Source organism: Neltuma alba, unplaced genomic scaffold, assembly GCF_004799145.2.
Source record: "Neltuma alba isolate B1F8T4 unplaced genomic scaffold, ASM479914v2 tig00003988_pilon, whole genome shotgun sequence".
Lineage (NCBI taxonomy): Eukaryota > Viridiplantae > Streptophyta > Magnoliopsida > Fabales > Fabaceae > Neltuma > Neltuma alba.
Genome location: NW_021633509.1, coordinates 198,912 through 226,230, shown reverse-complemented (window position 1 = coordinate 226,230; position 27,319 = coordinate 198,912). Strand labels below are relative to the sequence as shown.

Sequence of the window (27,319 nt, the reverse complement as noted above, 5' to 3'; positions counted from 1 at the left end):
TTCAAAATTTGGTCTAATTTGATGAATGAGTTTAATAATGTTAATTATTAATGAGGCATTAACACTGTTAAGAGGATTAACGTGGACTGCTGACCAAATTGTGGCGGATTAAATTTAATGATCATATGATGCTCACACCGGGTCCAGCTTTGAAGTGAGGGGCCCACTCAATCAATGGGTGTCAATAAAATCAAACCTACATTTTGTATGGTTCATAAAAATTCAACAAATGGTTGGCAAAAAGAAAATAATAAAAATAAAAATTTAACAAATAAAAGAAAAGAAAACTCCGATTTACAAGTTTATATTGCGTCAGCCCGGTGGAGACCGATCGTCATAAATAGCGTAAAATATTTAAAAAAAATAAGGGGGAAAAAATCTTTTTCAGTTTCTAATCGTTCAAGTTAGTTGGATCAATTGCTGATGTGAGGATGATTGTGAATATTCCTTTTATTTTTCTGATGCATCATCATGATTACCAGGGAATAGAAAAAGCTTATGATGCAACTTTACTTCAGAAGTTTCCACTCAGAAGTGCTCGACACCTAAAAATTTTTTACATACAAATTTATTCCAAAAATTTAAAAGTAGAGCTATTTTGCCTCTTTATCATTAAAAATGTTGATGATTAATGTTACTCCTCCGGTCCTTAATGTAAGACCCATTTAATTAATTGATTAAATTAAAGAAATTAGGTAAGTTAGTTAATTATAAGAAAAGTGACACATTTTTCCTAAAACACCATCTTTTTTAATACCTCCTCTCCCTCTTCTATTTGATTATGGTTGAGGGAGTATCTGTAGGGGTAATTTAGAGAAAATTGATAAATATGATAAATGGATCTTATATTTAGGACCAAAAACCAACTCAAAAATTGGGTCCTATATTAAGGACCGGAGGAGTACTATTTAACAGTCAGGGTTAATTTTTTAACAAGAAGAAGTAAAATTATTGTGGTTTAAAATTTTTGGGATAAATTTGCATCCAAAAAAACTTTTGAGTGCCCAGCACTTTTGAGTATAAACTTTCAGAATAAATTTGCACAATAATCTAGTTAAAAAAAGAGAAAAAAAATCATCTTTTTCATGTTAAAGAAATTGCATCTATTAAAAAAAAACAAAAGAAAGTAGTAGTGCTTTTTTTAAAAAAAAAAGCAGAACAAATAATAATAGTATGAGGTAGTAACAAATTCTTGGTTGAGATGGTAAACGGTCTTACTTTCGTAAGAAGTAAAATATAAATATGAGAAAAGTATACTTATTAGGAGGGTTTTAATCTTAACGCTCTCAATCTAACAAAGATTAGCCTCAAGTTTAAAATGATTTAAAGATACTCTCATTTATTCCAGAAATAAAATAATAGTATAAGGTCATATGTAAGAAGTAAAATATAAATATGAATTTTGAAAAGTATACTTATTGGGAGGGTTTTAATCTTAACGCTCCCAATCTAAGATTAGCCCCAAATTTAAAATGATTTAAGGATACTCTCATTTATCCCAAAAATAAAATAATAGTATGAGGTGATATGTGAGATCCAACTCACAATCTCTTATTTTGAAGAGATTCATGCCAGATAGGTTATATGATCATCGGCACTAATAATTAAAGAACTAGATCGGAGTACGCGGTTGGAGCAATTGAACCATTGATCGAATTCAATAACGACTTAATTTGGACTGAAAAAATTGAGCTGGATAGAACTAGAATTCAAAATCAAACAGAGAATCAAAACGGTTTTTAAAAAATTGGACAGTTTTATGGGCATAACGAAAAATGCTGAAAAATTTAATAAAAGCCTGAAAAAATAAAAATAAAAGATTAACCCTATCAAAAAGCCCAATATATTTCTAATCAACTTGGAGTCATATGGCGTGATTTTATTGAAAATTATATACACTATGATGCTATTATGCTGATAACTAAATTCATTATGAATTTATCTCTTATATATATATATATATATGTATATACGTATTTTTTATTAAATTTTTATTTAATTATTATGTCATCGATTGAATCACTGATCCAACCGATTGGACCTAAAATTTCAAACGTTTAGTCTCTGCGGTTTGATGTTGGGTTGACTTTTAAAACATTGATTGACACGCAGTTTATGGATGCTAATGTAAAAAAGAAAGAGGCTTTTAAATGAGGAGTCTAGTAATATTGCAATATTTGACTTTGGCAAAACCTTTAAATCTTTTCAATAAGGAGTTTTCCAGATCTCTCCTCTTGATGACAAAAAAAGAAAAAAACAATATTCAGGAAATCAGATAAGTTTGTTTATACAGGATTGAGTTTTTCTCCATTTTCTATTTTTTAATTAAATTGAATAATTATTAAAACCTGCAAATTGTACATGCCTTTAACTAGTTTCTAGTCATGTAGTTCTTGTGAATAGGTATTACTACTATATAGCAACTCTGGATATTAATAGAAGAGTTAGATAACTAACTTAAAAAAATTAATAAAATTAGTTAGATCGGTTATTTATCAAAACAAATGTGTGTTAGACTCTCTAAATTTTTCTATTTATAATCATGTGCATTGGAATACCCCTTGGTAGGATTTCTCCTATAATCAATAGGGATATTTTGAGAAAAATAAGAGACAAAATAAACTAAGATTTTATATTTAGAGTTTAATCCAACTAACTTTTATTTTAAGCACTGAAGTTACTATATCCTTAGGATACTTTTGACTTTGGTTACAGCCTGGAAAACACAGAACCTAATGCCACCAAACTTCAAACAACTTTAATACTCCGGTCAAAAACAACTTTAATATGGAAAGACTAATTCACAATAATTATGGCAGTCATTAGTTTTAGACCTACTTGTATTGTCCTGTCCTCCTATGAAAATACAGCCATATATCCATCCATCTCTCCAATAATTTATAAATAAATTATGAATTGTATGATACTCTCTCTGATATTTTAATACAAAAACAAAAAAGAACTCTTTTGTATCGACGGCCTTTCACATTGAAATACAGCTATTGCACCAAAGTGTTATAATATATAACAAAACCTGTGTTGGAATTCCAAAGCCATATAATTGGTATCATTGTTAATTAATTCCCTTCCTATATACACATATATAATAGTAATTCAGAAACATCTTTTAATTATGAAGATGATAGTGGGAAGGCTCCATTACGGTTGCCAAAGTTAACCTGCGTGAGATGTACTTCTTGAGGAAGAAGACGATACTTAATTCCAAGGCTCTCAAAGATCTTCTTCATCTCCAGCAAAAGCTCCGATCGCCGGGCAGTACGCTCGCCGAAGTTTTGATGATTAATGGTGTGTTGGACGCAGAGTGCCATCTTCAACTTGTCCATGTTCTCTATCTCTTTCACTATTACTACGTGTTTTGGATTCCAGTACTTTGGTTTGCTCTCAATGTACCTGCATTCACATAAATTTTATCCTCTTTAATTTGAGAGTGTGTGTTAGGAACACAAGTTTAAAAATATAAAACAATCCCAAATGACTTGCCTATTGAACCGAGTCAAAGAGTGTTACTAGTATAAGTACAAAGAGAGAACCCATATAAAAAGAATGGCCCTATTAGGTGGGAGGCGTGTTTGGAACACACACAAGTTTAAAGAGATAATCCAATTCCAAATGAGTAGCTTAGTAAATTAGAAAAGGTTTTACGACGACAATGTCAAGGGATAGCTCATCTAAAAAGACTAGCCTTATTAGATGGGAGGCTCCTAGGTATGGGACTCAACAATGCATTAGCATGCTCCCTACTCAGAAGCAAATTAAATATGACCAGCAGATCCATTGCACTATTGTCGATTATTAAGATCTTTTGTGGGTAGCCTTTTTCATGAACACCAGCATCTTAATAAAAGAACTAATGTTACGTACACGAGTTCAAAGGGCCATCTCAAAAGACTAGCTTATTACATCAAAAAACTACTTGAACTTATGAAGCCTCACTTCTCTTGTGAGGCTATCCAACATGAAACTCATAACAAATAGCCCTTTACAAAGGGAGAACTCATATGAAAACAATGGCCCTATTGGGTAGGAGGCATGTTACATACAAGTTTAAAGAGATAACCCGAATTTCAAATAACTAGCTTAGTCAGTTAGAAAAAGTTTTACAAGCACAATGTCAAGGGATAACCCATCTAAAAAGATTAGCCCTATTAGATGGGAGGCTCCTAGGTGTGGGACTCAACAATGCATTAGTAAGGCTCTCAGAGGTGAAACTCATAACAGTGCGTCCTACTTAGAAGCAAATGTTACCAGCAGATCCATTGCACGATTGTTGGTTATTAAGGCCTTTTGTGGGTAACCCTTTTCATGAACACCAGCCTCTCAATAAAAGAACTAATGTTACATACACGAGTTTAGATAGGAAAAACCATCTCAAAAGACTAGCTTGTTACATCAAAAAACTACTTGAACTTATGAAGCCTCACTTCTCTTGTGAGGCTATCCAATATGAAACTCATAACAAAGAGCCCTTTAAAAGCCACATTTCACTGGTGATCCTCGTGATATGGAACTCAAAATAGTGTATAGAACTTTAAATCCAAGTGCCTAAGCTGAAGCTAAAAAAAAAAAATTAAAGAATATATCCAATTAATTTCATATACTTACGCTTGAAAGGCCTTCTTGAGGGCAGTGATATTGTCCATAGAGGTAGAGGCATCAATAGTGAATTCCACAGCGTCAGCCATATCTGGGCTTCTTCTGAAATTGCTTATTGGTTTCGTCAGAAGAACTGAATTCGGATAATATATTTTCTCGCCGTCATATCTTAAGAACACTGTCGTCAATATATTCATCTCTTCTACAATCATCTGCACAACCACACAAAAACTCAACATTATGTCTTCATAATTTAAAAAAAAAACAAAATGACATTTTCAATTATATAGGAAAAGCAAATTAAAAGAAGGTCAAGTATACTATCTCCGCTCATTAATATATGACTCAGTTGATTAATTTGAAGATCAAGAAAGATGTTTATCATTTTTTCCAAACTAGTTTGCATGGCTTATAAATAATATATAATTTAGTAATATATATAAGTATTTCAGATAGATCATATATTATAACATCGAAATTTATTATGATTTAATAATTTATTTAGTTTTTTTAATCTCTCCAAATTATTTAATGGTCAACTAGAGGTAGTAGTAAATTAAGTAGGTATGTATACCTGAATGTTATCAATGACACAACGGTCTCCGACGTCGAAAGGGTGCATGATGAAGACGAAGATGATGGATTCAAAGACAGTTTTGCACATATTTTGGAACACAAAACCTACGAGCAACAGTTGAGAAGTGACGACAAAGATGACTTTGGTTGTGGCCAAACCCATCACCAACAGAGACATCACAGTTATGATCACTATTACAATCGCACTCGCCAATTTGTGTAGTTGTCGAACTGCTGTTTTCGTATCGTTTAATGAATGTGCCAATGCTTTTCTCTCAACGTACGCATATACCTGCAATATATATGGATGATGTTTCAAGAAATTATCCTCTATATCCGATCCTAGATGCAGGAACTAATTAAGGAGTTTGTTGTAATTTCAAATGTAACAAAACCTCAAATTCTTCCTATTTATTGCACATATTAATGATATTTCCGTCGATTGAGTAGTTTCAATATAAATGATTATGAGGTATTTTAAGAAAATCAATATTTTTTTTTATAAAAATAACTAACTTAACTGATTTTTTGAATATTTACAGATTAATTATTTAGCTCATATTTAGAATTAGAAAGGATACTATACTTACAGATCTTAGCTTCCCATATGATTATTGGATATATTTAAATTGCCAAATTAATCCTCGAGTTAAATATATATAAGTAACATATATAAACTATATGCGTCTGCAATTAATGGGGGAACCAACATCTATGATATGCATGTGCAATAATTAAGTTTGAGTTTTTTTTGAATGAAAAAAATATATGTATGCATATACGTATGTATGGGAGAGTTCCTCCTGTTTAATTTCAAATATAATAAAGTTCAAACAGGGATTAATTAGTGAATATAATATTACCACAGGAATGCTTTAGTTAATAAATTAAAGAAGCTAATTATTGATTATAAGGCATACCACCCAATTTCGAAATGAGGACTTGGTAATTTTTCCAGTTTCAAGTGCTCCTCCAAATAAAGGAAATATCATGTACACTTCGTCTCTCTTCAAGAATCTCAGTAAATCTTCTTCCTCTATGTGCCTGAAAAACTTAATTAGTACAATCCAAACGAATTGATCATACATACATATATACGAACATGCATACATACATCCTCTGATACTTCATTATAAGATTAAAGGTAGAAATGAGTATTGAGAAATACAATTCTAGGTAAGCGACATCATTTCTGACTATGAACATTCTCATTTGTCAAGATTTCATAGAGTTACATGGTCATTTTTTATATTGTATTTATATATAAGACAATTGAAAGTTGCACAATTGATGAAGTCATGAATAACGGGATTTATACCTTTAGTATACATCCACGCAAAACATGGGCTTGATTTTTAGTTAGAAATAAAATCTGATTAAGTCTATATAGTGCTTATTTTGGTGCCTCCAAAACTCAGAATTTGGCTGATCAAGAACTTAATAGCTAGGGTCAATGGAAGGGAGGGGATCGGAGAGGAAAAATCTTAATGAGCTCATCAATTTAAAAAATTGGGAAAGTAGAGTTTTGAAATTTTAATAGAGAGAAGTTATAAGATCATAAAGATTAATAAAAATTAATTAAAACCTTTTAGTCTCGCTTCTTTAATTTTTTAAATCGAGTTCATTAAAATTTTCTATCCTGCCGTTCCCCTGGTACCTAATATACCTAATATAGGGTTAAAAGATCAGCCCAGCCCAGAGAAAAAAAAATGAGTCAGTTATTTGACTTTGATCTTTGAATGAAGCCTAAAATCACCGTACTATTCATGAATAGTGTAGCTTCCTAAATTGCTTTGATTAGCATGCATTTGGACTATAAACTAGAAAAGAATCCAAAATTAATTTATTTTATTAACATTTTCATGATTTGAGGGCAACTTCTCTGAATGCAAAAAAAAAAAAAAAAAGCGTTCTCTAATCTTAATAACTGGCTTCCCACGCCCAAACTCCTGGAGACGTTGAAATTAAAGTTTTGAAGTCAAACTTCTTAATTTTCCTTTTTTAAAAAAAAATCTAACCCTATATATGGAGGCAAATTTTTGTTACATATATTTCGATAGTATTTTATAACAGCAAAGAGTTATGAATCTGTTCATGACAGGTGGGAAATAAATAATAATGTTATTTTACACCGATTTTTTTTTCAACTGATACGAAAATGTTTTCTATATTTAGTAACTAATGTATAAAAGTTTCACTTTTCTATAATGGTTGTTTTCATCTCAGTTGCAGAGTTGGTGTAAAAATTTTATTTTATCCAATGTAAAAAAATTTTACTGGAGTAAAATAAGCATCTCTAATTCAATCATTGAAGAGAACTCGATCAATTGATTTTCTAATTTTACAACTAAGCTTATGTTATTCATAACTGAACTATTGAAATTTATAATTAAACTTTTAAGATTGACAACTGACCTACGTACTGTTGTTATAGTAAGAGTATTTTCATCCATTTATTATTTTGAGTTGGTACAATTTTTATTATTAAAATTTGATCTTATTTTAATTTTGGTTCTTGAAATATGAAACCATTATTTTTTTTCGTCCTTAAAATTTATTCTGTCTATAAACATTAGTTCTTGTGAGCTACGTAGATTTGAAATTTCAAAAAAAAAACATTGGTTTCAAAATTTAGAAACTAAAATCAAGAGAGGTTGAATTTTAAGAACTAAAGATTATGTTAACACATTGTTTTTTTCCTTAACTAAAACCTCTAGGATTCATTTGGTATAGAAGAAATGGAAGAAAATGAAGATAAAATTTTTTTTAATGAGCTCGATTTAAAAAAAATTAAAGAAGTGGATTAAAAATTTTTAATTAATTTTGATTACTTTTTGATATTACCTTTTCTTTTCATTAAAATTTTAAAACCCACTTTCTTTAATATTTTAAATAGAGCTCATTAAATTTTTTTTTCTTTTTTTTATTTCTCTTTTACCAAACACCAACCTTAATCTTTCCCAAATAAACTCCGACCAATTGACACTTTGGAAGGACACAATTCCCACCTAAAATGGGCCTCAGGCCTCACTAAAATATTAAAAATAGCCAGTGGGTGTCAATTATTATTATTATTATTTTCTTTTAGAAACAAAAGTGAGGAAGAGATAAGTGCCATGCCTACTTTGGGAGACGTAAACTACAGATGACACTATGACAGCAAAAAAGTTGAATTAAAGTAGACAACAAGAGACGGGAAGAAAGTGGGAAACGCCCATAATGTCATCCCAAATATTATGAAAGAGACTTCCATAGTGTCATAACAACCATCACTCATGTGAATTTAATATTTTACTTATTCATACCTATGTGCTGTTGAATAAGATTTAATGAGCACTATTATTTTAGTTAAGGGTAATTCTTAACTTTTTTTTAGCTAAGGTTGAAACTTTCAACTTTATTTAAAGAAAATCAAGTATATGTTCATTGAATTAACCCAATTACTATTAATAAATACATATTATATATTTTAATAATTTTGTTTATTACCTACCTCATGACCAGAATACTCCTCTGGTGTCTAGTATAAAAGCTAGTTGAAAGGTTAGATTTAATTCTAAATATAATATCTTAATTAACTTTATCTTTATATTATATTTTTCATTTTCTCTTCAAACTAATTTATCTAACTTATAAAATATATATAATAGTACCTCTATAATACAAATTGCATTATATAGTGAATCTGGTATCAAGAATAAGAGGTAGTATAATGTTGTATGAACATTTTAGGGATATTATGTCATGTTTCTTGCAATTGATTAATTTATTTAATTTTTTTATATACCCAACTTAGTTAAAAAAATTAAAAGAAAGTCCTTATTAAAAATTTTATTGGTGAAGATAACCTAAATTAAAGCACTGATGTATGTATATTAAACTACCCATGTACAAAATTTACAAAATATCAATACTTTCTATGTATAAAAATTATCAGACACCTTCTGGCTAATAAAATTTTCAATGAGAAGCTTTTGATTTTTAGGTTTTCTCAATTAGTTAAGTAGTTCAGCAACCTTTTTGATAGGATTTATAATGTAGGTTGAATACTAATATCGAAAATAATGATGATAATTATAAAAATAATAATAAAACAGTTGGAGCAAATTAATGGCAGAAGAAAGAAACATACTTGGCTCCATCCTTTGCAACATTCTTGAATATCCTCTGAGCACAAGTCCGAGCCTCCCACTCGCTATTAATCTCCGACTCGGCGTCGGCGAAATCGTCCACCGTCCTCGAAATCGTCGACAGTCCCGACGACATCACGTAGCTCACCAACCTCTTCACGCTCCACGCCGTCGCTCTCCCATCCATGCTCAGCCTCTTCAGCTTCTCTATGTCGATCCTTCTCGACCCATCCCCTTTCCTGGACCTCGACTTCAACGGCTGAGACTTCTCGTACCTCAGCCTCGCCGGCATCGACTTCGACGCCTGCAAGTGCCGGCGCGGCAGGTCTCTGTCCTCCTCGTCCAACGGCGGCCCTGAAAGTGCGTCCAACACGTAGTGATGGAAAACACTCTCTTTCATTCTGTCAAAGAACGCCGCGACGTGGAACGACGACGCTAGAACCTTAACGAGAACTATTTTTAATAACCATATGGTTGCTCCGACGAGGATGGCGATGAGAGCCCTGAAGAACTTCTTGAGGACTTTGTTTTTCTTATGAGCGTCGTGAAACATAATCATCCATGCGATCAAAACTAGGGCTAGCCAAACGCAGTTCTGAAAACTCTTTCGAAGACCGTATACGAAGTAGAGTACTTTCTCCCTCAACATGAAGTTACGTTCGATGAGGAAGACGAGGATACGAACTACCCATCCGGAGACGAGACGGCCACAGAAGATTACCATCACTAACAAGCACCATTTCCAGATTTCTAAGCCCCACTGAATCTTGTGTTTGAGAGATTTAATAGTGAGAGAACATACCAGGCAAGTCATGATGATGAGGAACAAAGTCCATTCCAGTAAAGCCCTCTTGTTGATCTTCCGCTTCCTCTTCTTTCTGCACTTCCCGGTTGCTTCGTCGGCGTCGTCCCAGTCGTACTCGTCTCCGTTTTCGAACCAGTAGTCGTCGTCGTCTTCGGTGGAGGATAAGTAGGTGGTAGGGTTTTCTGGTAAGGGCGGCTGGTGATCATCTGATTCAGGGATGGGATTGTACGACGCTGGTTTTGGGGTTGAGATGGGGTAGTTGGTCTCCTCAAAACGCGACTTTGGTTTGGAAAAATTAAGGCGTTTTAGTGTTCTGTTTCTGGGATAATAGGGTTGATGAGAGAGAGTAGTATTATTGGTAGTGGGGGGTTCTTGATGAGGAGAATGATCTTGTTTAGGGTTTTGGTGTTGATCCATGTTGATGACGACGTGGTCACTGTTAGTTTTGGGGGTTTCGAGTTTGTGGAACTCCATGAATGGAGTCTTTGAGCTCAAGAGAGAAAGTGATAGATAGTTCTGTGTGTGAGATATGTGAAATGAAATGATAAGGCTTCTTTGCCTGTTAAGGAAATGAGGAAAGCAATAATCATGGAGGGCCTTCCATGCTAAGTGACAAAACAAGATTATACAACCACTGCTTGTAATTATAAGATTTCGTTTGTAAACTATATAAATGAGGTTTTATAATTAGGAGCGGAGGTAATATGAGTTTTGTTTACGACATACTCCTATGATGCTGCTATTCATACCGTAGAAAGATAGAGAGAGAAACTTTTGAAAGTATAATTTTATTTTTTATTTATTATTGTGTTGACTTTTTTTTATACAATATAATGTATATTAAATATGGATATAGTTAGACGTTATTGAATTTTAATGTAAAGTTAAGAAAATTTAATGTTTTTTTTTTTTGCTTGTACGAAATTTGTTAGAAATAACTTATATATAAAACTAGCTAGAGGAGCAATTAGAGGTTTTTATTTTTCATTTGTTTTTATAATTATCTTCGGTAAATTTGAATAATTAGAGCAAGACTTCAAAATCGAAACGATGTGATAACGATGGCGTTTCTATTTCGATGAGGCTTTTTCTCTGTACCTTTTAATGTATCTTTGACAAAACTTGAGTATTGTATTACTTTAAGGCCAAGGTTCATAACATAAATGACATGTAATGATGGTGTTTCATTAAAATAATGGCAGGTTTATTTGGGGAGAAACTTTGCCGCTCTTTGTGGGGTAGGCCGGCCGCATCTAATTAATTTGCCCTCATTAAAAATTTTATTTTGTATTAAATATAAGAGTTAATTAAACTAGTTATTTATAATAAATGTGTATTAGCTTTTTTATAATACCCCAATTTTAATTGTTACATTAGATAGTGCTCCCTTAATAATGAAAAAATTTCTTAATATGTATAATTAATAGAGATATTTTAAAGGAAAGTATTATAAATTTGAGAAACAAAATTAATTGAATTCTTATATTTCCAATTAATATAGACCTTTTATTAATTCTGAGATTTAGAACCGGATAACTACTAAAAGTTGAAGTGGGGTAGAACCAAGGCATTATTGGATGGTCTAATTAAACAATGTGGTATATTTTCTTGCAAAGAAAAGTATGAACAAAGTTGAATTTTTTTTTAAAAAAATTCAAACAAATTTAATGAGTTAACTATCATTTTATGTTTCCATGAATTAGGTAGAAGTCATTTATATGTGGGCAAGAGGAAGTACATAATACAGAATTAAAAAATAACTATAAATTGTTAAAAATATTAATAATTAAAAAAATAGAATTTTAAAATATTAAAATATTAACTATCCAAATTTGACTATTTAACATTTAGGATGGGTTTGAACATAGAAAATATAAATGCTTTCTTTTATAAAAAATGAGAAATTTTATTTCTAAAAATACTTTCTCATTCCAATCCCTTTTCCATTTAATTACTAAATTGTGCTAATGTTTTTCTATAGGATGCTTTTATTAAAAAAGAAAGAAAACTTAAATCTTACCCATTCTTTCATTAAAGTGATTTTTAAACCTTATCCATTACCTAATGTTAGAATTTGTTTTTATGTAGAGTGTTCGCCTGTTTTTATGCTAAGAAATTAGAAACAAAATCATAAGCTTGCTTTCGGAGGAGACTCATCTCTCATTGTACGTAAACAACATATGCTGAATTTTATTCAAAAAAACATAAGTTGAAAAAAATTAAAGAAAAAGCACCTGATTTTTTTCCAAAGAAGAGAAATCACATATCCCTATATTATAACATTATAAATTTTTCTTTCAATTTATTAAATTTTTATCAAAATAAAACTCAATGAAATTTTAAGCTGGCAAACACAAATTACAGGTAATGCCCGTTTGGATTCTTTTTCAATTATATAGATAATAAAAATATTTGTTTATTTTCAATAAAGCTTTTGATATTCTTGTTATTCAATTTAAAATTTATGTATTGTCCTAGAAAGGAAAAGCTAATTCAGTGCTCAAACTTTTGTACTTTCAATACTTTTTTCTGATTGAATTTAATTATATACTTAGTTTGAATTTTTCTTAATTAAATAATGCCATCAATGTAATTTATTTATGTTTACTTGGACATCCACCACTCAAAAAATATGTTTAATGCCGACATTGTCAAAACAGAAACATTTAAAAGCATTTTTTTATGGTCAATGGCGAAACAGCATTTTATTAATTTCAAGAATTAATAATCAACAAAATTTGGATGGAGAAGCAATTTCGAAAATTCATTCGGTCAAACAAAACCATATAATAATGATTTTTTATGCTTTTAAACTAAATGTCCATTTGATAAAGGAGAATAGAAAGATCCAAGAGAATATGTTAATCTTTTTTGTCATTAATAAAAAAATGTTATCAGAAGTATAAAAAGTAAAAACCCATCATCTTTAGGGTTTAAGTGCTGTCCAGATTTATTGCCATTAATTAATTATTTAGAATAATCTAGTACTCAGTGTTAGTGGCTTAGTGCTCACAATAAAATAATTTAAAAATAAAATGCGCTTGGTACTTATCGATGCCACTACTACTATGGTTTAATTAGTACTAATAATTATGGTAACTTTTCATTTAAAAAAAAAAAAAAACAAAAAGGAGTATTGGCATAAACAAAGCATGCAATGACTTGCTAGCACGCGGAGCCATAAAATTTCTGTGAAAAATATGAACTATCATGACATTGATGAAAGCTAAAAAGCACGTGTTGATTGTTGCTCATATTTAGTATCTAATAATATTTTAAATATAATTGTCTCTGATAAAAGAATACTTGTATTTATAAAAAAACATGCCTTAAAAGCTCAAATATATTCCAAACACTATCCCAACTATATATATTATTTTGTTAGATATAGGTATTGTTCTACTGAAAACAAACATACTCAAGATATGAGACATTAAATGAGAACACTTTTTTTAATAGAAATTTAAATCTTAATTCACTACGTTACGAGAGAACCAAACCTTTCTATTAGATTCAACTCCTATCAGCGAACTATCTTTTATTTAAAGCATCAACACAAAGACTGGTGTGAAGGAACACCAGGCTTGTCTGTGTAGTTTTTTGGGCAGATTCATCACAGTTTTCTCCCCCGCTAAAAACGAGATAAAAAACCAGAAATGAATAAGTGGTAAAAGGACGTAACTTAGGAGTAGTAGAGAATCAATGGCCAGGCTTTTCTGTGTGTTTTTGGGGCGGTGTAACGTGTTTTGGACTTCTTTTCGGCGTAGTTTGGATGGACTCAATAATAGACTCTAGAAAAGAGGCTAGAATCTGTTTTAAATTCACTGTGCTTCTCACTACTGGTGATTTGACTTATTATGTTTATTGAGCGTAAGAAGAAAAATTTAGATAACTTCTTATGAATGTCCACTAAGTGTAAGACCAACACGAATTGAATCTAGTAAAAAAAAATAATTTCTCATAATATGACAAATTAATATTTAATTTTTTATTAAGAGAGCTGCTTATATTTAGTATATGACAGTATGTTGAACATGATTGTTTACAATAAAAGGATATCAGTACTTACGGAAAAAAAACTAAACATAGTAAGTAAATTACTCTAGGTTGTTCAATTATTCAATAATCATAGTCATTTTTTAATAAATGATCACTATAACTCAGACTCAATAGAACTTGATCAATCTTTTTCTATCTTCGATCAATCGAATAATGTTTGAGACCCAAGATTTTATTTTATTATCAATCTGGTTGTTTATTTATTGTCGAATTTTTGAGTGAGTACGTTACTTTCAAGTTTTTAAGCAAGCAATGACAAGTTCATGCTATAAAAATATGCATATAACAAAATGGCCCCATGAAATGACCTCCAGGCCAGGGGATGAGGTCTCCAGAGATTTAACTGATGGCACATAGGCTGCTCCGGTAATTGGTGGCAGTGGGAGCAGTTGTATAAATTGAATATTTCTTTTTATTTTTACGAAGTGCATCCTATTTCAATCGTTGTCAGATGCTTAATATGAGTTTTTTTTTTTTTTTTTTTAAGAGGACCTTTTCACGACACCTAACCCCATTGATATTAATTGAATATTTCAACGGTATTTATATGCGTGCTCCCATCTTTTTTTAATTGTGCTAATTTGCTACATCTAACTGTATCAATTGAAAATTTCAATAGTTACTCTTTTGATTTTATTTATAAGATATTTCTAACATTTTTCCACACAAACTAATAAAAACTTTAAACTATATAATTCTCTATTAAAATATAGTAAATTTTCAATTTTATCTCTACTTAATATATACACTTTTAAAAAAGATAATTATTTACACTATAATAAATAAAAGATAATATATTATGTTTATTGTAAAAATTTAATAAAGTAACCTATAGATAGGATAAAAATGTTTTTTCTCTGCATTATAAATAAGACTAGAAAAGTATATGTCATTCTTCCTTTTTTAATTGTGCTAATTCATTCCCCTCAATATTAATAAATGATTTCGATTCTAGAGGCAGTGTGTACTAAAAAAAATATGGTTGGGAAAAATCTCCGTTACGGTGTTTGGTAATACTCTGAGAAATTAGTCTCTTATTATTTAGGTGGAAGGATACTTTATAACGAAAAAAAAAACAAATGATCACAATTCACAAGGGATTTAATTGAATGGCCTATGACATGGGTTGACAAAAGAATTGCCATGATCAAATAAGATTTTTATACGGATGCCAATTTAAAAGGCAGAATTGTTATAAAATCCTAATTGATAAACATAATTACTAAAAGTTTTAATAACAAACATAGCAGACTGTAATAATAAATTTTAAAATAATAAATGATAACTATTTTCTGATAATTAGGACTTACTAATAATTATCTGTTTTCCAGAACATCATTATCATTCTCCCTAATTTAATTGCCTCGGGACGGAATTACGAAATTACGAACTGCTAATTGAAGCATTGAACTATTGAAGTCACGCTCGCCGGCAGAAATTCCTATGACGGGGTTCTAATCGTTACGCACTCGGCCACAATGATTACCAAGCCAAGATCTTCACCGCGAAACTCTCCTCTTGCTTTTCTAATTCTCCTCCTTACATTATCCATTTTCTTTTGTTCATCTCAAGTACTCGCCAAGTCTCGTCGTGCAATCACTGTGTGTCTACATTCTTTCCCTAATTTCCCTCTCAATCTTGGTCGAATTGACACTTAATTGGTTGAAGCTGAGTTTTCATGCCGTTGTTTTGCAGGACGCTGAAACTAGGCAGAAGAAGCTTCAGTGCTACGCTGATATTGACAGGTGCTCCTCCTTTCCTGTTAGTTGATTATTATTTGTGTTTTAGTTGAAAGAATTTGGTACCCATTAAATGCAATTTTTGATACAAGTTGCTGTGTAATTTGTTGGGAGTAGTGGTCTGTGGGGTTGGCAATGCAAATCTTCGATGACATCAAGGGAGAATTGTGCTTTACGATGCCTTTCTCCGGCTTGCTATGAGCTGATCTATGAGAGTGATCCGGTGAGGCATGCTTTGTGAAATTCTTTATGCTAGAATCGAATTTCTAATGTTTTCTTCTTCGTACAACTGAGTAATACTCATTAGACTGGATTTTTCTTGTAGCTTGAAGAAGGAGAGAAGGATTTAACTCGGAGCCAAGAGTTCAAATACTGCATGCACAAGTAAGTTGGACAAATTAGGTGCAATTTGATGCTCAGAATTTTGACCTGTGAAGCGAAAGAGTACCCTGATTATTTTAATTTTTATTAAGAGTTCATACATTACCGCTAGAGTTTATACAAGTGTTCAAGTCGTGTAATGCATGGACTTCAATCGAGATTTTGTTATAGTTCTATATATATTTACTCTTTTGTCTAGTTCTGTTTTCATCATTATAAAGCTATTTTGACTTTCAAGGAAAGATGTATTGAATCACGTTGACATAGCCATTTCTGCTCTTGTTGTACTAAACATTTGTTAGTATAAAGTGTTAGTACAATCATTATTGGAGTTTGGGGTATAATGTGGATGAAACCTGCTTGATGTTATTGTTCCTTGTACGCATGCACCTAACTATTAGCTGCTTAGCTCCCACGGAAAGGACCTTGGCTATTGAGAAAAAGTGAGATACCTTGCGAGAGATTCTTGTGTTCTCCACTCCCGTATTCTTAGCAAGGAAAGTATGAATTTGGTTTGTTTAGTTTTTTCGTTATTTCTTTCTTGTTAGTGTTTTCACTCTATACTCTTTGGACGAGTCTAGCTTTGTGTTTGTGTTTCGGTGAATATTTCACACTCATATGTCTTATTGATGAAGAATCATTGCAATATATAGGCAGCCGGTTATCCCATATAGAGGAGAATAAGCCGGTGATTACAATTAACATTAATGAGCTAGAGTCAGGGAAGATAATCGGGAAGATAAGAAAGGAAAAGAACTGTTGACATATGCCTATAATCAAGACTAATAGGTAGGAGAGAATCGAGGGCTTTATTTCTAACACTTTGGCGTATAAATACTCAAGAAATAGGATGGTCTTATATAGTTCTTTGGATTTAAAAGTTTCCTTAACATCTTCCCTTTGTTGAGCAATCAAGGAGAGATCCTGTTTCGGAATTTAATTCAAGTATCGTAAGGCAGTAGGATGCTTTGGAAGAAATGCTTCTTGGGCTACCTACTTGCTCATAAGAAAATTCCAGTTCACAGAAACCATAACTCAAGTTGCATGTGAATTGATTGACAGACCAGACAAATGTTATTGGAAAGGATGAGAGATTTTATGGCTTTAACGTTTGAATTCCTTTATCTCAGACGTTGGTTGGTTTGAGGATCCCTTGTTGGTTTCGGATGAATGGAGGCCTACAATGAATTTGAACAATTTAATCATTCTAGCGATATGGTGATGGCCTATCAGTACAACTTTGGGGCTTCCATCATGGTGCCAATTACTTTAAACTGCAGCACTTCTGGTGAATGTGAATATGTGATTGGAGATATAAAGGAAGTGGACTGGTTATCATATTCTAACTAACAAAACAAAAGCATCTGTGGAGAGAATGAGAACCAGGAATCATCCTTTGGTTATCAGATTTTATAAAATACAACGACTTAGTTGATAGAGTTAGTTGGTGGCATGGTGGCTGGACTTAGGATCGGGAGTGAATGCAGACACCTGGAAGCCGAGGAATGCATCACTGAGTAAGAATTTGATCATGCAGTAAGAACACATGAACATTGGAAACCATCATGCAAATAGATATTGTCAAGGTAGGAATAATTGATGTTTTCCTGAAATGTGACATAGTGAATCATAATTGAATATGGGGTGTGACAGCATTAGTGGCAGTGCGTAGCTAAGTTTGGACATTATATACATTGAGTTTTGTATGGAACTACTTCTATCTTGAAAATTTTCAGATGGAGGGGTATAATAGTGTGAGTGTGTGTAGCCAGGTTCGTTTAACTGTTTTTCTTTTCTTTTCTTTTTTGTCCTCTTTGATTTGTGAGCTAGGCTTCTGCTGGTTTCTTTTTTCCTTTTGCACTTGACCAGAGCATGTTTGGTTTCCTCCCAAAAGTCAGTTTGACTTCCTTTTGAGATGGAATGCATAACTTTGTTGAACTTTCAGATGACTAGGCACTAGATTTCAGTCACTTACTGATGTGGTCACAGCAATGCTAGGTGGTTTGTTGTCTAATTTCAAGTTGATGAATCATTCTTATTCAAAGGAGCTTTATTTATTTATTTATTTATTACTTGCCTATGTTTCTGTTATAAGTTGGGGAAGGCTGTCAGCAGGTTATATTTATTTATTGCTTGTCAGTATGAAAGGACTATGCATGGTTTTAGGCAGTTGACGGAGATATAATAAAAGATAATTTTAGTCCTCCAAATATAACCTTGCCATCGGTGGGCTGTTTCAGGGGTCTTTTATATCACTTCATTTCATGAAAGTTTAATTTCGTTTTCAACATCATGGAATAATTTTTTCCTCAAAAGACTCTGTGGGATCCTTCTACAACTTCTGAAAGTTGAACTTGGACCAAAGTCAAACTTGAGTGCTATAATGATGCAAAAATCTTTGCGAGAGTTAGTTAATACTGAGGACAGCTTCAGAGCATCAAAATTTGGTTTCACCAAAATATAATTCATCTATTTAGTGGTCCATTCAACGAGACCTCCTGATCAGAACATATCTAAGGACTGGTTGTTGACAGAGCATGATGGTGTAGTGTGATTCATGTAGCCGACCCCACTTAGTGGGATAAGGCTTGTTGTTATATTTAGTGGTCCATTCATTGTTGATTATTGCCTCTAGTTGAAAAATTCTGTTTAAATATCACTTACCCTGTGATGTAAAGTATTCACGTCGGTTGAATTGGATGTGGAATCACAATGATCCTTCCATCAAAGCAAGAAATAATAAATTGAGTGGAATATTTTTTCCTCAAAAGACCGTGTGGGATCCTTTTACAACTTCTGAAAGTTGAACGTGGAACAAAGTCAAACTTGAGTGCTATAACGATGCAAAAATCTTTGCAAGAGTTAATTAATAGAGGACATCTTCAGAGCATCAAAATTTGGTTTCACCAAAATATAATTCTTTTATTTGGTGGTCCATTCATTGTTGATTACTGCCTCTAGTTGAAAATTTCTGTTTAGATATCACTTACCCTGTGATGTAAAGTATTCACTTTGGTTGAATTGGATGTGGAGTCACAGTGACCCTTCCATCAAAGCAAGAAATATTAAATTGTTTATTCTCTCAGTTAGGACAAGTACTTAATTCATTTTCTTTGGCCAAGGCAAGAAGTATCTTTTTCATTTTTGACCCAGTTGATCTTTTGTTTTGGGTAGAGTTCTTTTGACTTTCATTTGACAATACGACAAGCAACCTTTCACAAGAATCTTGTGAATTCTAATTCTCACTTGTATCAGCAATTTGACTTATCTATTGCCCTTCTTGGAGCAGATATGGATCGTCCACATTGCCATTTTTCTATTTTTTTAGATAGATTATATGTCTGATGGAAGTTAATAGACTGTTTTTATTCTTTTATTTATTTTAAAATAAAATATAAATAAAATTTTTTATATCTGGACTCCAATTTGGCTTCTCTGAACAGATCTACACCTGTTGGAGTAGTAAAGAGGCTAAATTGTGTGAAATATGTATGCATTATATAGGTGATCCTAAATGTATTATGAATTATAGTTCTAACAGGCTTCTTTACCCTCAACTCTCCATATTGCCTGCTTATGTGCTGAACTCTTATCATGACTTGACAACAAAGTTCTAGGGTTGCTTCCTTCAAAATGTTGCATTGGGGGATGGTCATCTTTATGAGCCTAAACTTTTCTTTTGGAAGCTGTTGTTTGTTTCTTGTTTACATACGGTGTATAAAATAGAGTTATATGGCTCAATTATTTTTATTTTGTTTCCTTGCAGAATGTCCTTGGGTGAGAGCCTTGAGGGTGTCAGGGGTGCTTTTGGTCAGTGATTTGGGCAAAAATTATGTATTAAGGAAGAAGAGACGCGCATGCATGCAGAAAGTGCTTTTTTCGTTTCTCTACTCTACATCAGGTTATAGTCTTGTCCTGTAAATTTGTTACATTTTACTTGGCACTTTATCTTTCATATGTCATAAAAATCTTCTTCCCCTAATTTCATTAGTTGGATTAGATAAATATATTTAGTTGGATCTGACTTGGATTATCTTTAGTCATCTCTTGCCAAACTAGAGCTATTGTTGTATGTCATTGATGCATTCTTTACATACACTTTCTTCAATGTCATTATAACCAAATTGGAGCTGAAAAGCAGGAGAGGGGTGCAGGACTATATTATACTGCATCATTTGTGAATCAAATGCAACAAATGTTTTCTCCCTATTATTCATAAGAATTGTCACCTATTTGTGGCTCTTGGGAATTAATGGCTTCATTAGGATAAATCTGTATAATTCTGCCGAGGGTAATCGCACTAATATTATAATATGATGAGCACAAGGACTTACCTGTGAGAATTTGCAGGGATATTCTTTTACACTCATTTTCAAGTTGAAGCTTTAGTATTAATCATGCAATAATATTATAATATAATAAGCAAAAGGGTTTGCACTAGATTGAATACATTTTGTTTTTGTTTTTCTTGATACTAAAAATTGAAATTGTCAATTAAAATGTGAGTGGAGGAATGTTTTGAAAGATGAAATTCCTGAATTGTTCTTCCTAGTTTTTTTTTAAAAAAATAGTGATCAAACTTACTTTTGCTTCCCCTACGCTAGAAGTACACTATTGAATAGGCCACAGCAAGCCAAGAATTCTGTATCAATAAGCAAAGATGGCAAACTTTCCCATACTTTTCTCTTGTGAGCAAACAATGTTGTTGTTAACTTAACATGGAGGATAAGGTGATGTAGTTTGGTTAGCAGATCATGAACCAATAATGCAAGAGGTTGACTCATTAAGCGTGGGAGATCGTTATTTAATGGTGTTAAGGGAAAAATTACGAATAAAGTCCTTTGTATAAATAAGTCCAGGTATATTTTCCCAATCAATAGAAACTTAAAAAAGCATGTATTTGCCTGCGCTTGTAATTCATTAAATTTTTTTTGGGGTTATTACATTTGTTCTGAAAATTCACTCAAGAGTGCTAGACATGTGGGAATCTTTTTTAGTGCAAATTTTTTTGGAGATTTAAAATTATACCAATATAATGTTGTCCCATGCCATTAAAAAATTAACATTAAAACATTTTTGATAGAGTAGGGGGTAACATTATTATGATTTTAAATTTTCAGGATAAATTTATACGAAAAAAAGTTTTCATATACCCATTACTCATAAGCGAAAACTTTTAGAGCAATTTTGCACCTTAACTCCATATTTTGTACCGCAACTTTGACATGCATACTCAATGGCCATTTAAAATAATTTTCGGACAGCAATATGGATAATATAAAACGGTTCTTATTATCAAATATATGTATAAATAAGTAAATATATTTATATAACGGTTCTGGGAGTAAGACCATCTTAATATAAACCATTTAAACTGTTTAACTGAGAGTAAGATCATCTTAATTAATATAGGTCAAACATAGAGTGAGTTCATTTTTTTTATTTTCCAGAATTATTAAACTTAGAGAAAAGGTAATGCCTTTACAGCCTCCCCCCCCCCCCAGTGCTTGTAAATAAAGTTAGATGCTAATAACCCTCTTGGGGGGGGGTTAAAAGAGATAATTGTATTTCTGTGATGTTCTACTTTGTATTTAAGATTTTTTTATGCTGGCAAAAAAATTTAAGAATTTTTTTAAAATAAAATTTCGTTTAGAACTCAGAATTTATATGATAATAGTTTTTTACAGTTGTGTGAGAGTTGAAGTTGATTGACATCTTTTAAATTACATAATGTTTATTTATAATGTGTAGGATTGTTGAATTCCACAATATAATACTGCTTCTGGTTCTTAATATAAGACCTTATTTGATTTTTATTTTAGTCCTAAATATGAGACCCCAATTCACTTTGTCTCTTATATTTATATTTTTTTTTCAAGGTAATTCTTCTAACAATGATAGTTCAATGTTGGCAAAAAAAAAAAAAAATGATAGTTCAAGCAAATACACTTGATTAGCAAGGATATTTTAAGAAAGATAACACATATTTATTATAAATAACTAACTTAACTTATTTTTTTAATCTTTAAATTAGTCAACTAATTCTTATAATTAGGACAAGAGGTAATACTTTTATATTATTCGCTTGTTATTATTCAAGGACATAGTGTGCTTTTTTTTTGACCAGCGACATAGTGTGTATTGAGATGGATATTAAAAATAAAATTGATAAAGATAATTAATAGAAAATAATTATATATAGTATAAATAAATAATTTCAGTTCATAGTTATTGTAAACAATAAACCTACTAAAATTTGAAATTTATTTAAAGTAATTGTTAAATAGGGACAAATTACTCACACACAAGCCTCCCCATAGCAGAGAGAAGCCACCCTCGTCACAGGTTACCCCCTCTGCAGTAGAACTTGCGACTTCCCTCTTTTGAGGGGGTGTAGGGTTCCACCAGGCCAAGAGGCTTTTGGCATTTCATGACTTTTCAAATAATCATCAAATAAGTCTTTTTTATTTGAAAAATTTTATAACCGTAACTTAAATATAGAATAAGAATTTCAATAATGACTCCATAAATTATTTAGTAAAAATAACTGTCATTTTTATTTTCTTAATAATGATTGTTCTTTTTTTTTTTCTTTTGCCAGCAATGATGATATGTTCATTGAACTTAAAAAAGTGCATTGATCCTTTTACTCATTAGATGAATCCCTTGAACAATACGTGCATGAACCATTCTAATTCATTAGATGAACCAATAAAACAAGCATTTACAATATTATTCTATTTAATAATCAGAATATATACATGAACCACTTTTGAGTGGCTGAGCCAGTAAACATGCATTCACCTTTTATTTTATTATTTTTCGGTAACATGTGTTTGCCTTTTTTTTTTTTTTTGACCGGAAACATGTGTTTGCCTTTTAGACTATTAATGCATTATATAAGTACATGAACCGCATGCTTGATGCGATGCATTCACATTTTACCAGAAAATACAATTCGGGTGTCCTCGACTTTGCATCCTTCAAATTTATTTCCATTCCGTTACATTTTATGATATTCTAATTTATGGTTTAAATTTATTTATAATATTCTTTTTAATATTAATTAACTCTAATAATAAAGCAATTAAAAATTTAAGCATTTTCATAACGACGACAACAAGGACAATAACAATACATTTGAAGGTTGGGGAAAAAAATAACAATATATCGAAGCATTAATTATTTCCAAATTATTCGATTTTTTCATCTGTCCGTCATATGTATTAGTATTTAATTTTTCACATGAAAAATACTAACAGTTTCTTTCAATTAAGAATGAATGTGTGTGTGTGCGCGCGCGTGTGTTAAACACTTATTCAATTGTTCAATCCGATTGTCATTTATAAAGAAATTCATTTTGAATAATATCATTTTTAGTAGAGCAATATTAATTTATTCCTTTATATGTATTAATTGCACTTTTTACACCAAAGGTTTAAACGGCCTAACACGTATGGTAACAAATAAAGATTATAACTTAACAAAACAAGAAACCAATTGTTTCGATGAGACCATTATAAATAGAGGGGACTCACAAAAAGAGAGACCCACCAGTAACTCTTCTAGTATTAGTGGTCATTTTCAACCCTTAGTTAGGTTAGCCATGGAAGTGGGTTCCTTGTTGGCTGTCATACCAATTTTTTGTGGTCTTATGATACTGAGATGGCTTCTCAGAAATGTGAATTGGTGGCTTTATGAGCGTCCTTTAGGTGAGAAGCAATACTCTCTACCTTTAGGAGACTTGGGATTGCCCTTCATTGGCAATATGTGGTCTTTTCTCCTTGCCTTCAAGTCTGGTTATCCTGAGTCCTTCATGGCCTCCATTTACTCCAAGTCAGTATATATAAACTTTCTCTCTCTCTACCCTTTTTAAAAAATTAGGATTTGTTTGTTTTTAATGGAATATTTTGATAATGCAGATACGGAACAAATGGAATATACAAGGTGTTGCTGTTTGGGAAGCCAAGTGTGATAGTGACAACACCAGAAGCAAGCAAGAGAGTTTTAATGGATGATGATAAATTTGAGCCTGGTTGGCCAGCCTCCACAGTGGACCTCATGGGAAAGAAATCATTCATTTCAATTCCTTATGAAGAACACAAGCGTCTAAGGCGTTTGACTTCTGCTTCCATCAATGGCATGGATGCCTTGTCTTTTTACTTGACAAAAATTGAAGACATTGCTATATCTTCATTGGAGAAATGGAGCAAGACGGGAGAGATTGAGTTTCTCACTGAGTTACGAAGATTCACATTTCGTATCATCATGCATATTTTCTTAGGCTCAGAGGGAGACAATGTTATGCATAACCTGGAAAAAGAGTACACAACCCTAAATCTTGGTGTTAGAGCTATGAAAATCAATCTTCCTGGATTTGCATATCACGAAGCCCTCAAGGTAAGTCTACAAATTTCCACTCTATAAATTTCCTTCCATAATATTTGCTTCAAGTTATGTATGATTCTGTTTTATCTTCCAGGCTAGGAAAAAACTAGTGGCCGTATTTCAAAGTGTTGTTGATCAACGAAGAAAAGAAAGGAAGGAAAATGTTTATTATAGAAAATCCAGAGACATGATCGATGGTCTAATGGATGCGAAAGATGAAAATGGAAAGAAATTAGATGATGAACAAATCATTGACATTATGTTAATGTATTTGAATGCTGGTCATGAATCTTCAGGTCATACTACAATGTGGGCCACAGTTTACCTACTGCAACATCCAGAAATTTTTCAGAAGGCTAAGGTACTATGAATTTGCCATAGTTTAAGATAGAGTTGCAGTTGACTCCTAATTTATTCTACAAATTTCTTGTTTTACTAATATAGTTGATTATTTGAGCAGGATGAACAGGAAGAAATCATCAAAAGAAGGCCTCCAACACAAACTGGGTTGACACTCAAGGAAATTCGCCAAATGGAATACCTTTCTAAGGTATTGACCATTTACACAGATACACCAACATAAACGCATATGATATACTACCTCCGGTCCTTAATATAAGACCCCGTTTGACTTTTAGTTTGGTCCTAATTATAAGACCCCAATCCATTTTGTCTCTTATATTTATGCATTTTTTTTCAAGATAGTCCTTCTAATAATAATAATTCTAGCCAATACACTTAATTAGTAACGATATTTTAGGAATGACAATACTTATTTATTACAAATAATTAACTTAACTTACTTCCTTAATTTTCTCAAATTAGTCAACTAGGTCTTATAATTAGGATCGGAGGTAGTACTATGTTTTGTAAATCTTAGATTCATCACATCATCATTTGCTATATTATCTTCTAATATATTGTACTTTCTCTTTCTTGCATTGCTTCTATAGGTGATTGATGAAACCATGCGTTTGGTTACATTCTCATCTATGGTATTTCGAGTGGCAAAATCAGATGTGAATATCAATGGTTAGTGATTCCAATCGTAACAAATTCTAGTACCTTCTTTGAAACAAAAAGTAAACTTTTTTCTTATGGTACTTTAATTAATTATTGTTTTTGAATCATATAGGCTATCTTGTTCCCAAAGGATGGAAAGCTCTTGTTTGGTTCAGGGCAATTCATTTTGATCAAAAGATATATCCAAATCCGTTGGAATTCAATCCTTCTAGATGGGATGTGAGTTAAATGTCTAATTGTTAACATTAACATATGTATTTCCTATAATAACCAACCATTTACTTTTATGCTTCTGTATTTATAGAATTTTATACCGAAAGCTACGGAGTTTATGCCATTTGGAGCTGGAAGTAGATTGTGTCCAGGAAATGAACTTGCAAAGCTAGAAATCACGGTTTTTCTTCATCACTTTCTTCTCAATTACCGGTATGAATGCACTACTATATATGTGAAGAGTATAATTAATTAATGAAGCAATTAATTGTATAAGTAATTAATTAATGTTTTGATTTGGTATGGCAGGCTTGAACGTTTGAATCCTAAGAGTCCTGTGATGTACCTTCCGCATACAAGACCTGCTGATAACTGCAAGGCTAAGATTCATAAGATACCCAAAGTGTGATTAACACTGGAGGGATTCTAAATGAAGACAGCATCCGCATGCATTTTTTATTCCGTCCTTTTTTTTTTTTTTTCGTTCGAGTTAGTAATTTCTCTTTATGAGTAAGTTGGGTGGAAAACCCCATTTTGGGACTTCATGCATATATAGTGGCCTGGGCGCTGCAAATCATAACGTATAATAATATTCTGGAATCTATGTTCTTGAGAATAACATGAGATACGGAATCGGTATCCGTGTTTCCCATAATTCCATATGTTCGTTTTAGATGTTATATTGAGGGGGGGGGGACAAAAAACTTTGGTTAAGTTCTTTATATCTATTTTATCAATTTCTTCAATCACATGTGGTCATGTGTTCTTTTTTGTGAATTTATAATTAAACATTAATATTTTAAAAAGTAAGACACATGGTCATTTGTTATTGGAGGATTTAATATAATAGATATAAGGAATTTGATATTAGTATTGTCCCATATCAAAGATGTAAATAACGTCTATGCCTTGTTAGAATAAGAAGATATCTAAAACATGAAAATGAGAAATGAGGAGGTGAGAATGCACGAGAAAATTTTTTAATTCGTACTCTGAAAACCAAGGCAAAAATTTAAGAAAGAAGTAGGAAGAGGGGAAAACGATAGGAAGGGCCCTACAAGGATAATGACGTATAGGCCAAATTTCTTAATGGGAAAAAGACACAAAAATAACATATAAACTTGAAAATCCCCAAATCATCACTTGAATAAGGTAAATTCCATTTTCATCACTTCAGACCAAATTGGGATTTCAAGTTAAATAGAATGACCAAACTGCTCTTATCAAATACAAAACATGGGCACCACATTCACTTGCATTAGATGGAGTCTAGTGGGAAGGAAAAAACAGAGAGTGTGTGTAAAGCTAGATCGAAGGTGAGGAGAAGGTGCTGGTTTGAAAGTGGACGTATTCTTTTTGAAATCATATAACTCTTTTCATCCTCCTAGCAT

General features: G+C 31.9%; 3 protein-coding genes across 3 annotated transcripts; 2 read left to right on the top strand and 1 right to left on the bottom strand.

Moving 5' to 3' along the window:
• Positions 1 to 2,938: 2,938 nt before the first annotated feature.
• On the bottom strand, positions 2,939 to 10,651 carry LOC114743240 (mechanosensitive ion channel protein 10-like). Its single transcript, XM_028931434.1, has 5 exons — positions 9,323 to 10,651; positions 6,111 to 6,234; positions 5,189 to 5,482; positions 4,624 to 4,826; positions 2,939 to 3,411 (listed from the first exon to the last, which is right to left on the bottom strand). The coding sequence occupies exons 1-5, from the start codon at positions 10,597 to 10,599 to the stop codon at positions 3,132 to 3,134; spliced, it is 2,178 nt and encodes a 725-aa protein (XP_028787267.1). The 5' UTR covers positions 10,600 to 10,651; the 3' UTR covers positions 2,939 to 3,131.
• A 4,941-nt stretch (positions 10,652 to 15,592) lies between these two features.
• On the top strand, positions 15,593 to 20,486 carry LOC114743262 (uncharacterized). The gene is made up of 5 exons (XM_028931465.1): positions 15,593 to 15,785; positions 15,880 to 15,929; positions 16,041 to 16,146; positions 16,249 to 16,307; positions 20,071 to 20,486. Exons 1-5 carry the CDS (start codon positions 15,663 to 15,665, stop codon positions 20,120 to 20,122), a joined length of 390 nt encoding a protein of 129 aa, XP_028787298.1. The 5' UTR covers positions 15,593 to 15,662; the 3' UTR covers positions 20,123 to 20,486.
• Positions 20,487 to 23,881: 3,395 nt separating this feature from the next.
• On the top strand, positions 23,882 to 26,536 carry LOC114743308 (ent-kaurenoic acid oxidase 1-like). Its single transcript, XM_028931508.1, has 8 exons — positions 23,882 to 24,140; positions 24,227 to 24,704; positions 24,787 to 25,053; positions 25,153 to 25,242; positions 25,646 to 25,724; positions 25,828 to 25,934; positions 26,020 to 26,141; positions 26,238 to 26,536. The coding sequence occupies exons 1-8, from the start codon at positions 23,911 to 23,913 to the stop codon at positions 26,335 to 26,337; spliced, it is 1,473 nt and encodes a 490-aa protein (XP_028787341.1). The 5' UTR covers positions 23,882 to 23,910; the 3' UTR covers positions 26,338 to 26,536.
• Positions 26,537 to 27,319: the final 783 nt, after the last annotated feature.

What these genes read in the sequence shown, in the direction of transcription:
- LOC114743240 (XM_028931434.1), bottom strand. Translation starts at nt 10,599, where the DNA reads ATGGAGTTCCACAAACTCGAAACCCCCAAAACTAACAGTGACCACGTC. An exon ending in GTTGCAAAGGATGGAGCCAA is followed by an intron (nt 6,235 to 9,322) that starts GTATGTTTCTTT and finishes TAAGTTTTTCAG; the next exon opens with GCACATAGAGGAAGAAGATT. An exon ending in CCTCATTTCGAAATTGGGTG is followed by an intron (nt 5,483 to 6,110) that starts GTATGCCTTATA and finishes TATATATTGCAG; the next exon opens with GTATATGCGTACGTTGAGAG.
- LOC114743262 (XM_028931465.1), top strand. Translation starts at nt 15,663, where the DNA reads ATGATTACCAAGCCAAGATCTTCACCGCGAAACTCTCCTCTTGCTTTT. An exon ending in TGATCTATGAGAGTGATCCG is followed by an intron (nt 16,147 to 16,248) that starts GTGAGGCATGCT and finishes TTTTTCTTGTAG; the next exon opens with CTTGAAGAAGGAGAGAAGGA. An exon ending in TTCAAATACTGCATGCACAA is followed by an intron (nt 16,308 to 20,070) that starts GTAAGTTGGACA and finishes GTTTCCTTGCAG; the next exon opens with AATGTCCTTGGGTGAGAGCC.
- LOC114743308 (XM_028931508.1), top strand. Translation starts at nt 23,911, where the DNA reads ATGGAAGTGGGTTCCTTGTTGGCTGTCATACCAATTTTTTGTGGTCTT. An exon ending in AAATTTTTCAGAAGGCTAAG is followed by an intron (nt 25,054 to 25,152) that starts GTACTATGAATT and finishes TTATTTGAGCAG; the next exon opens with GATGAACAGGAAGAAATCAT. An exon ending in CACTTTCTTCTCAATTACCG is followed by an intron (nt 26,142 to 26,237) that starts GTATGAATGCAC and finishes TTGGTATGGCAG; the next exon opens with GCTTGAACGTTTGAATCCTA.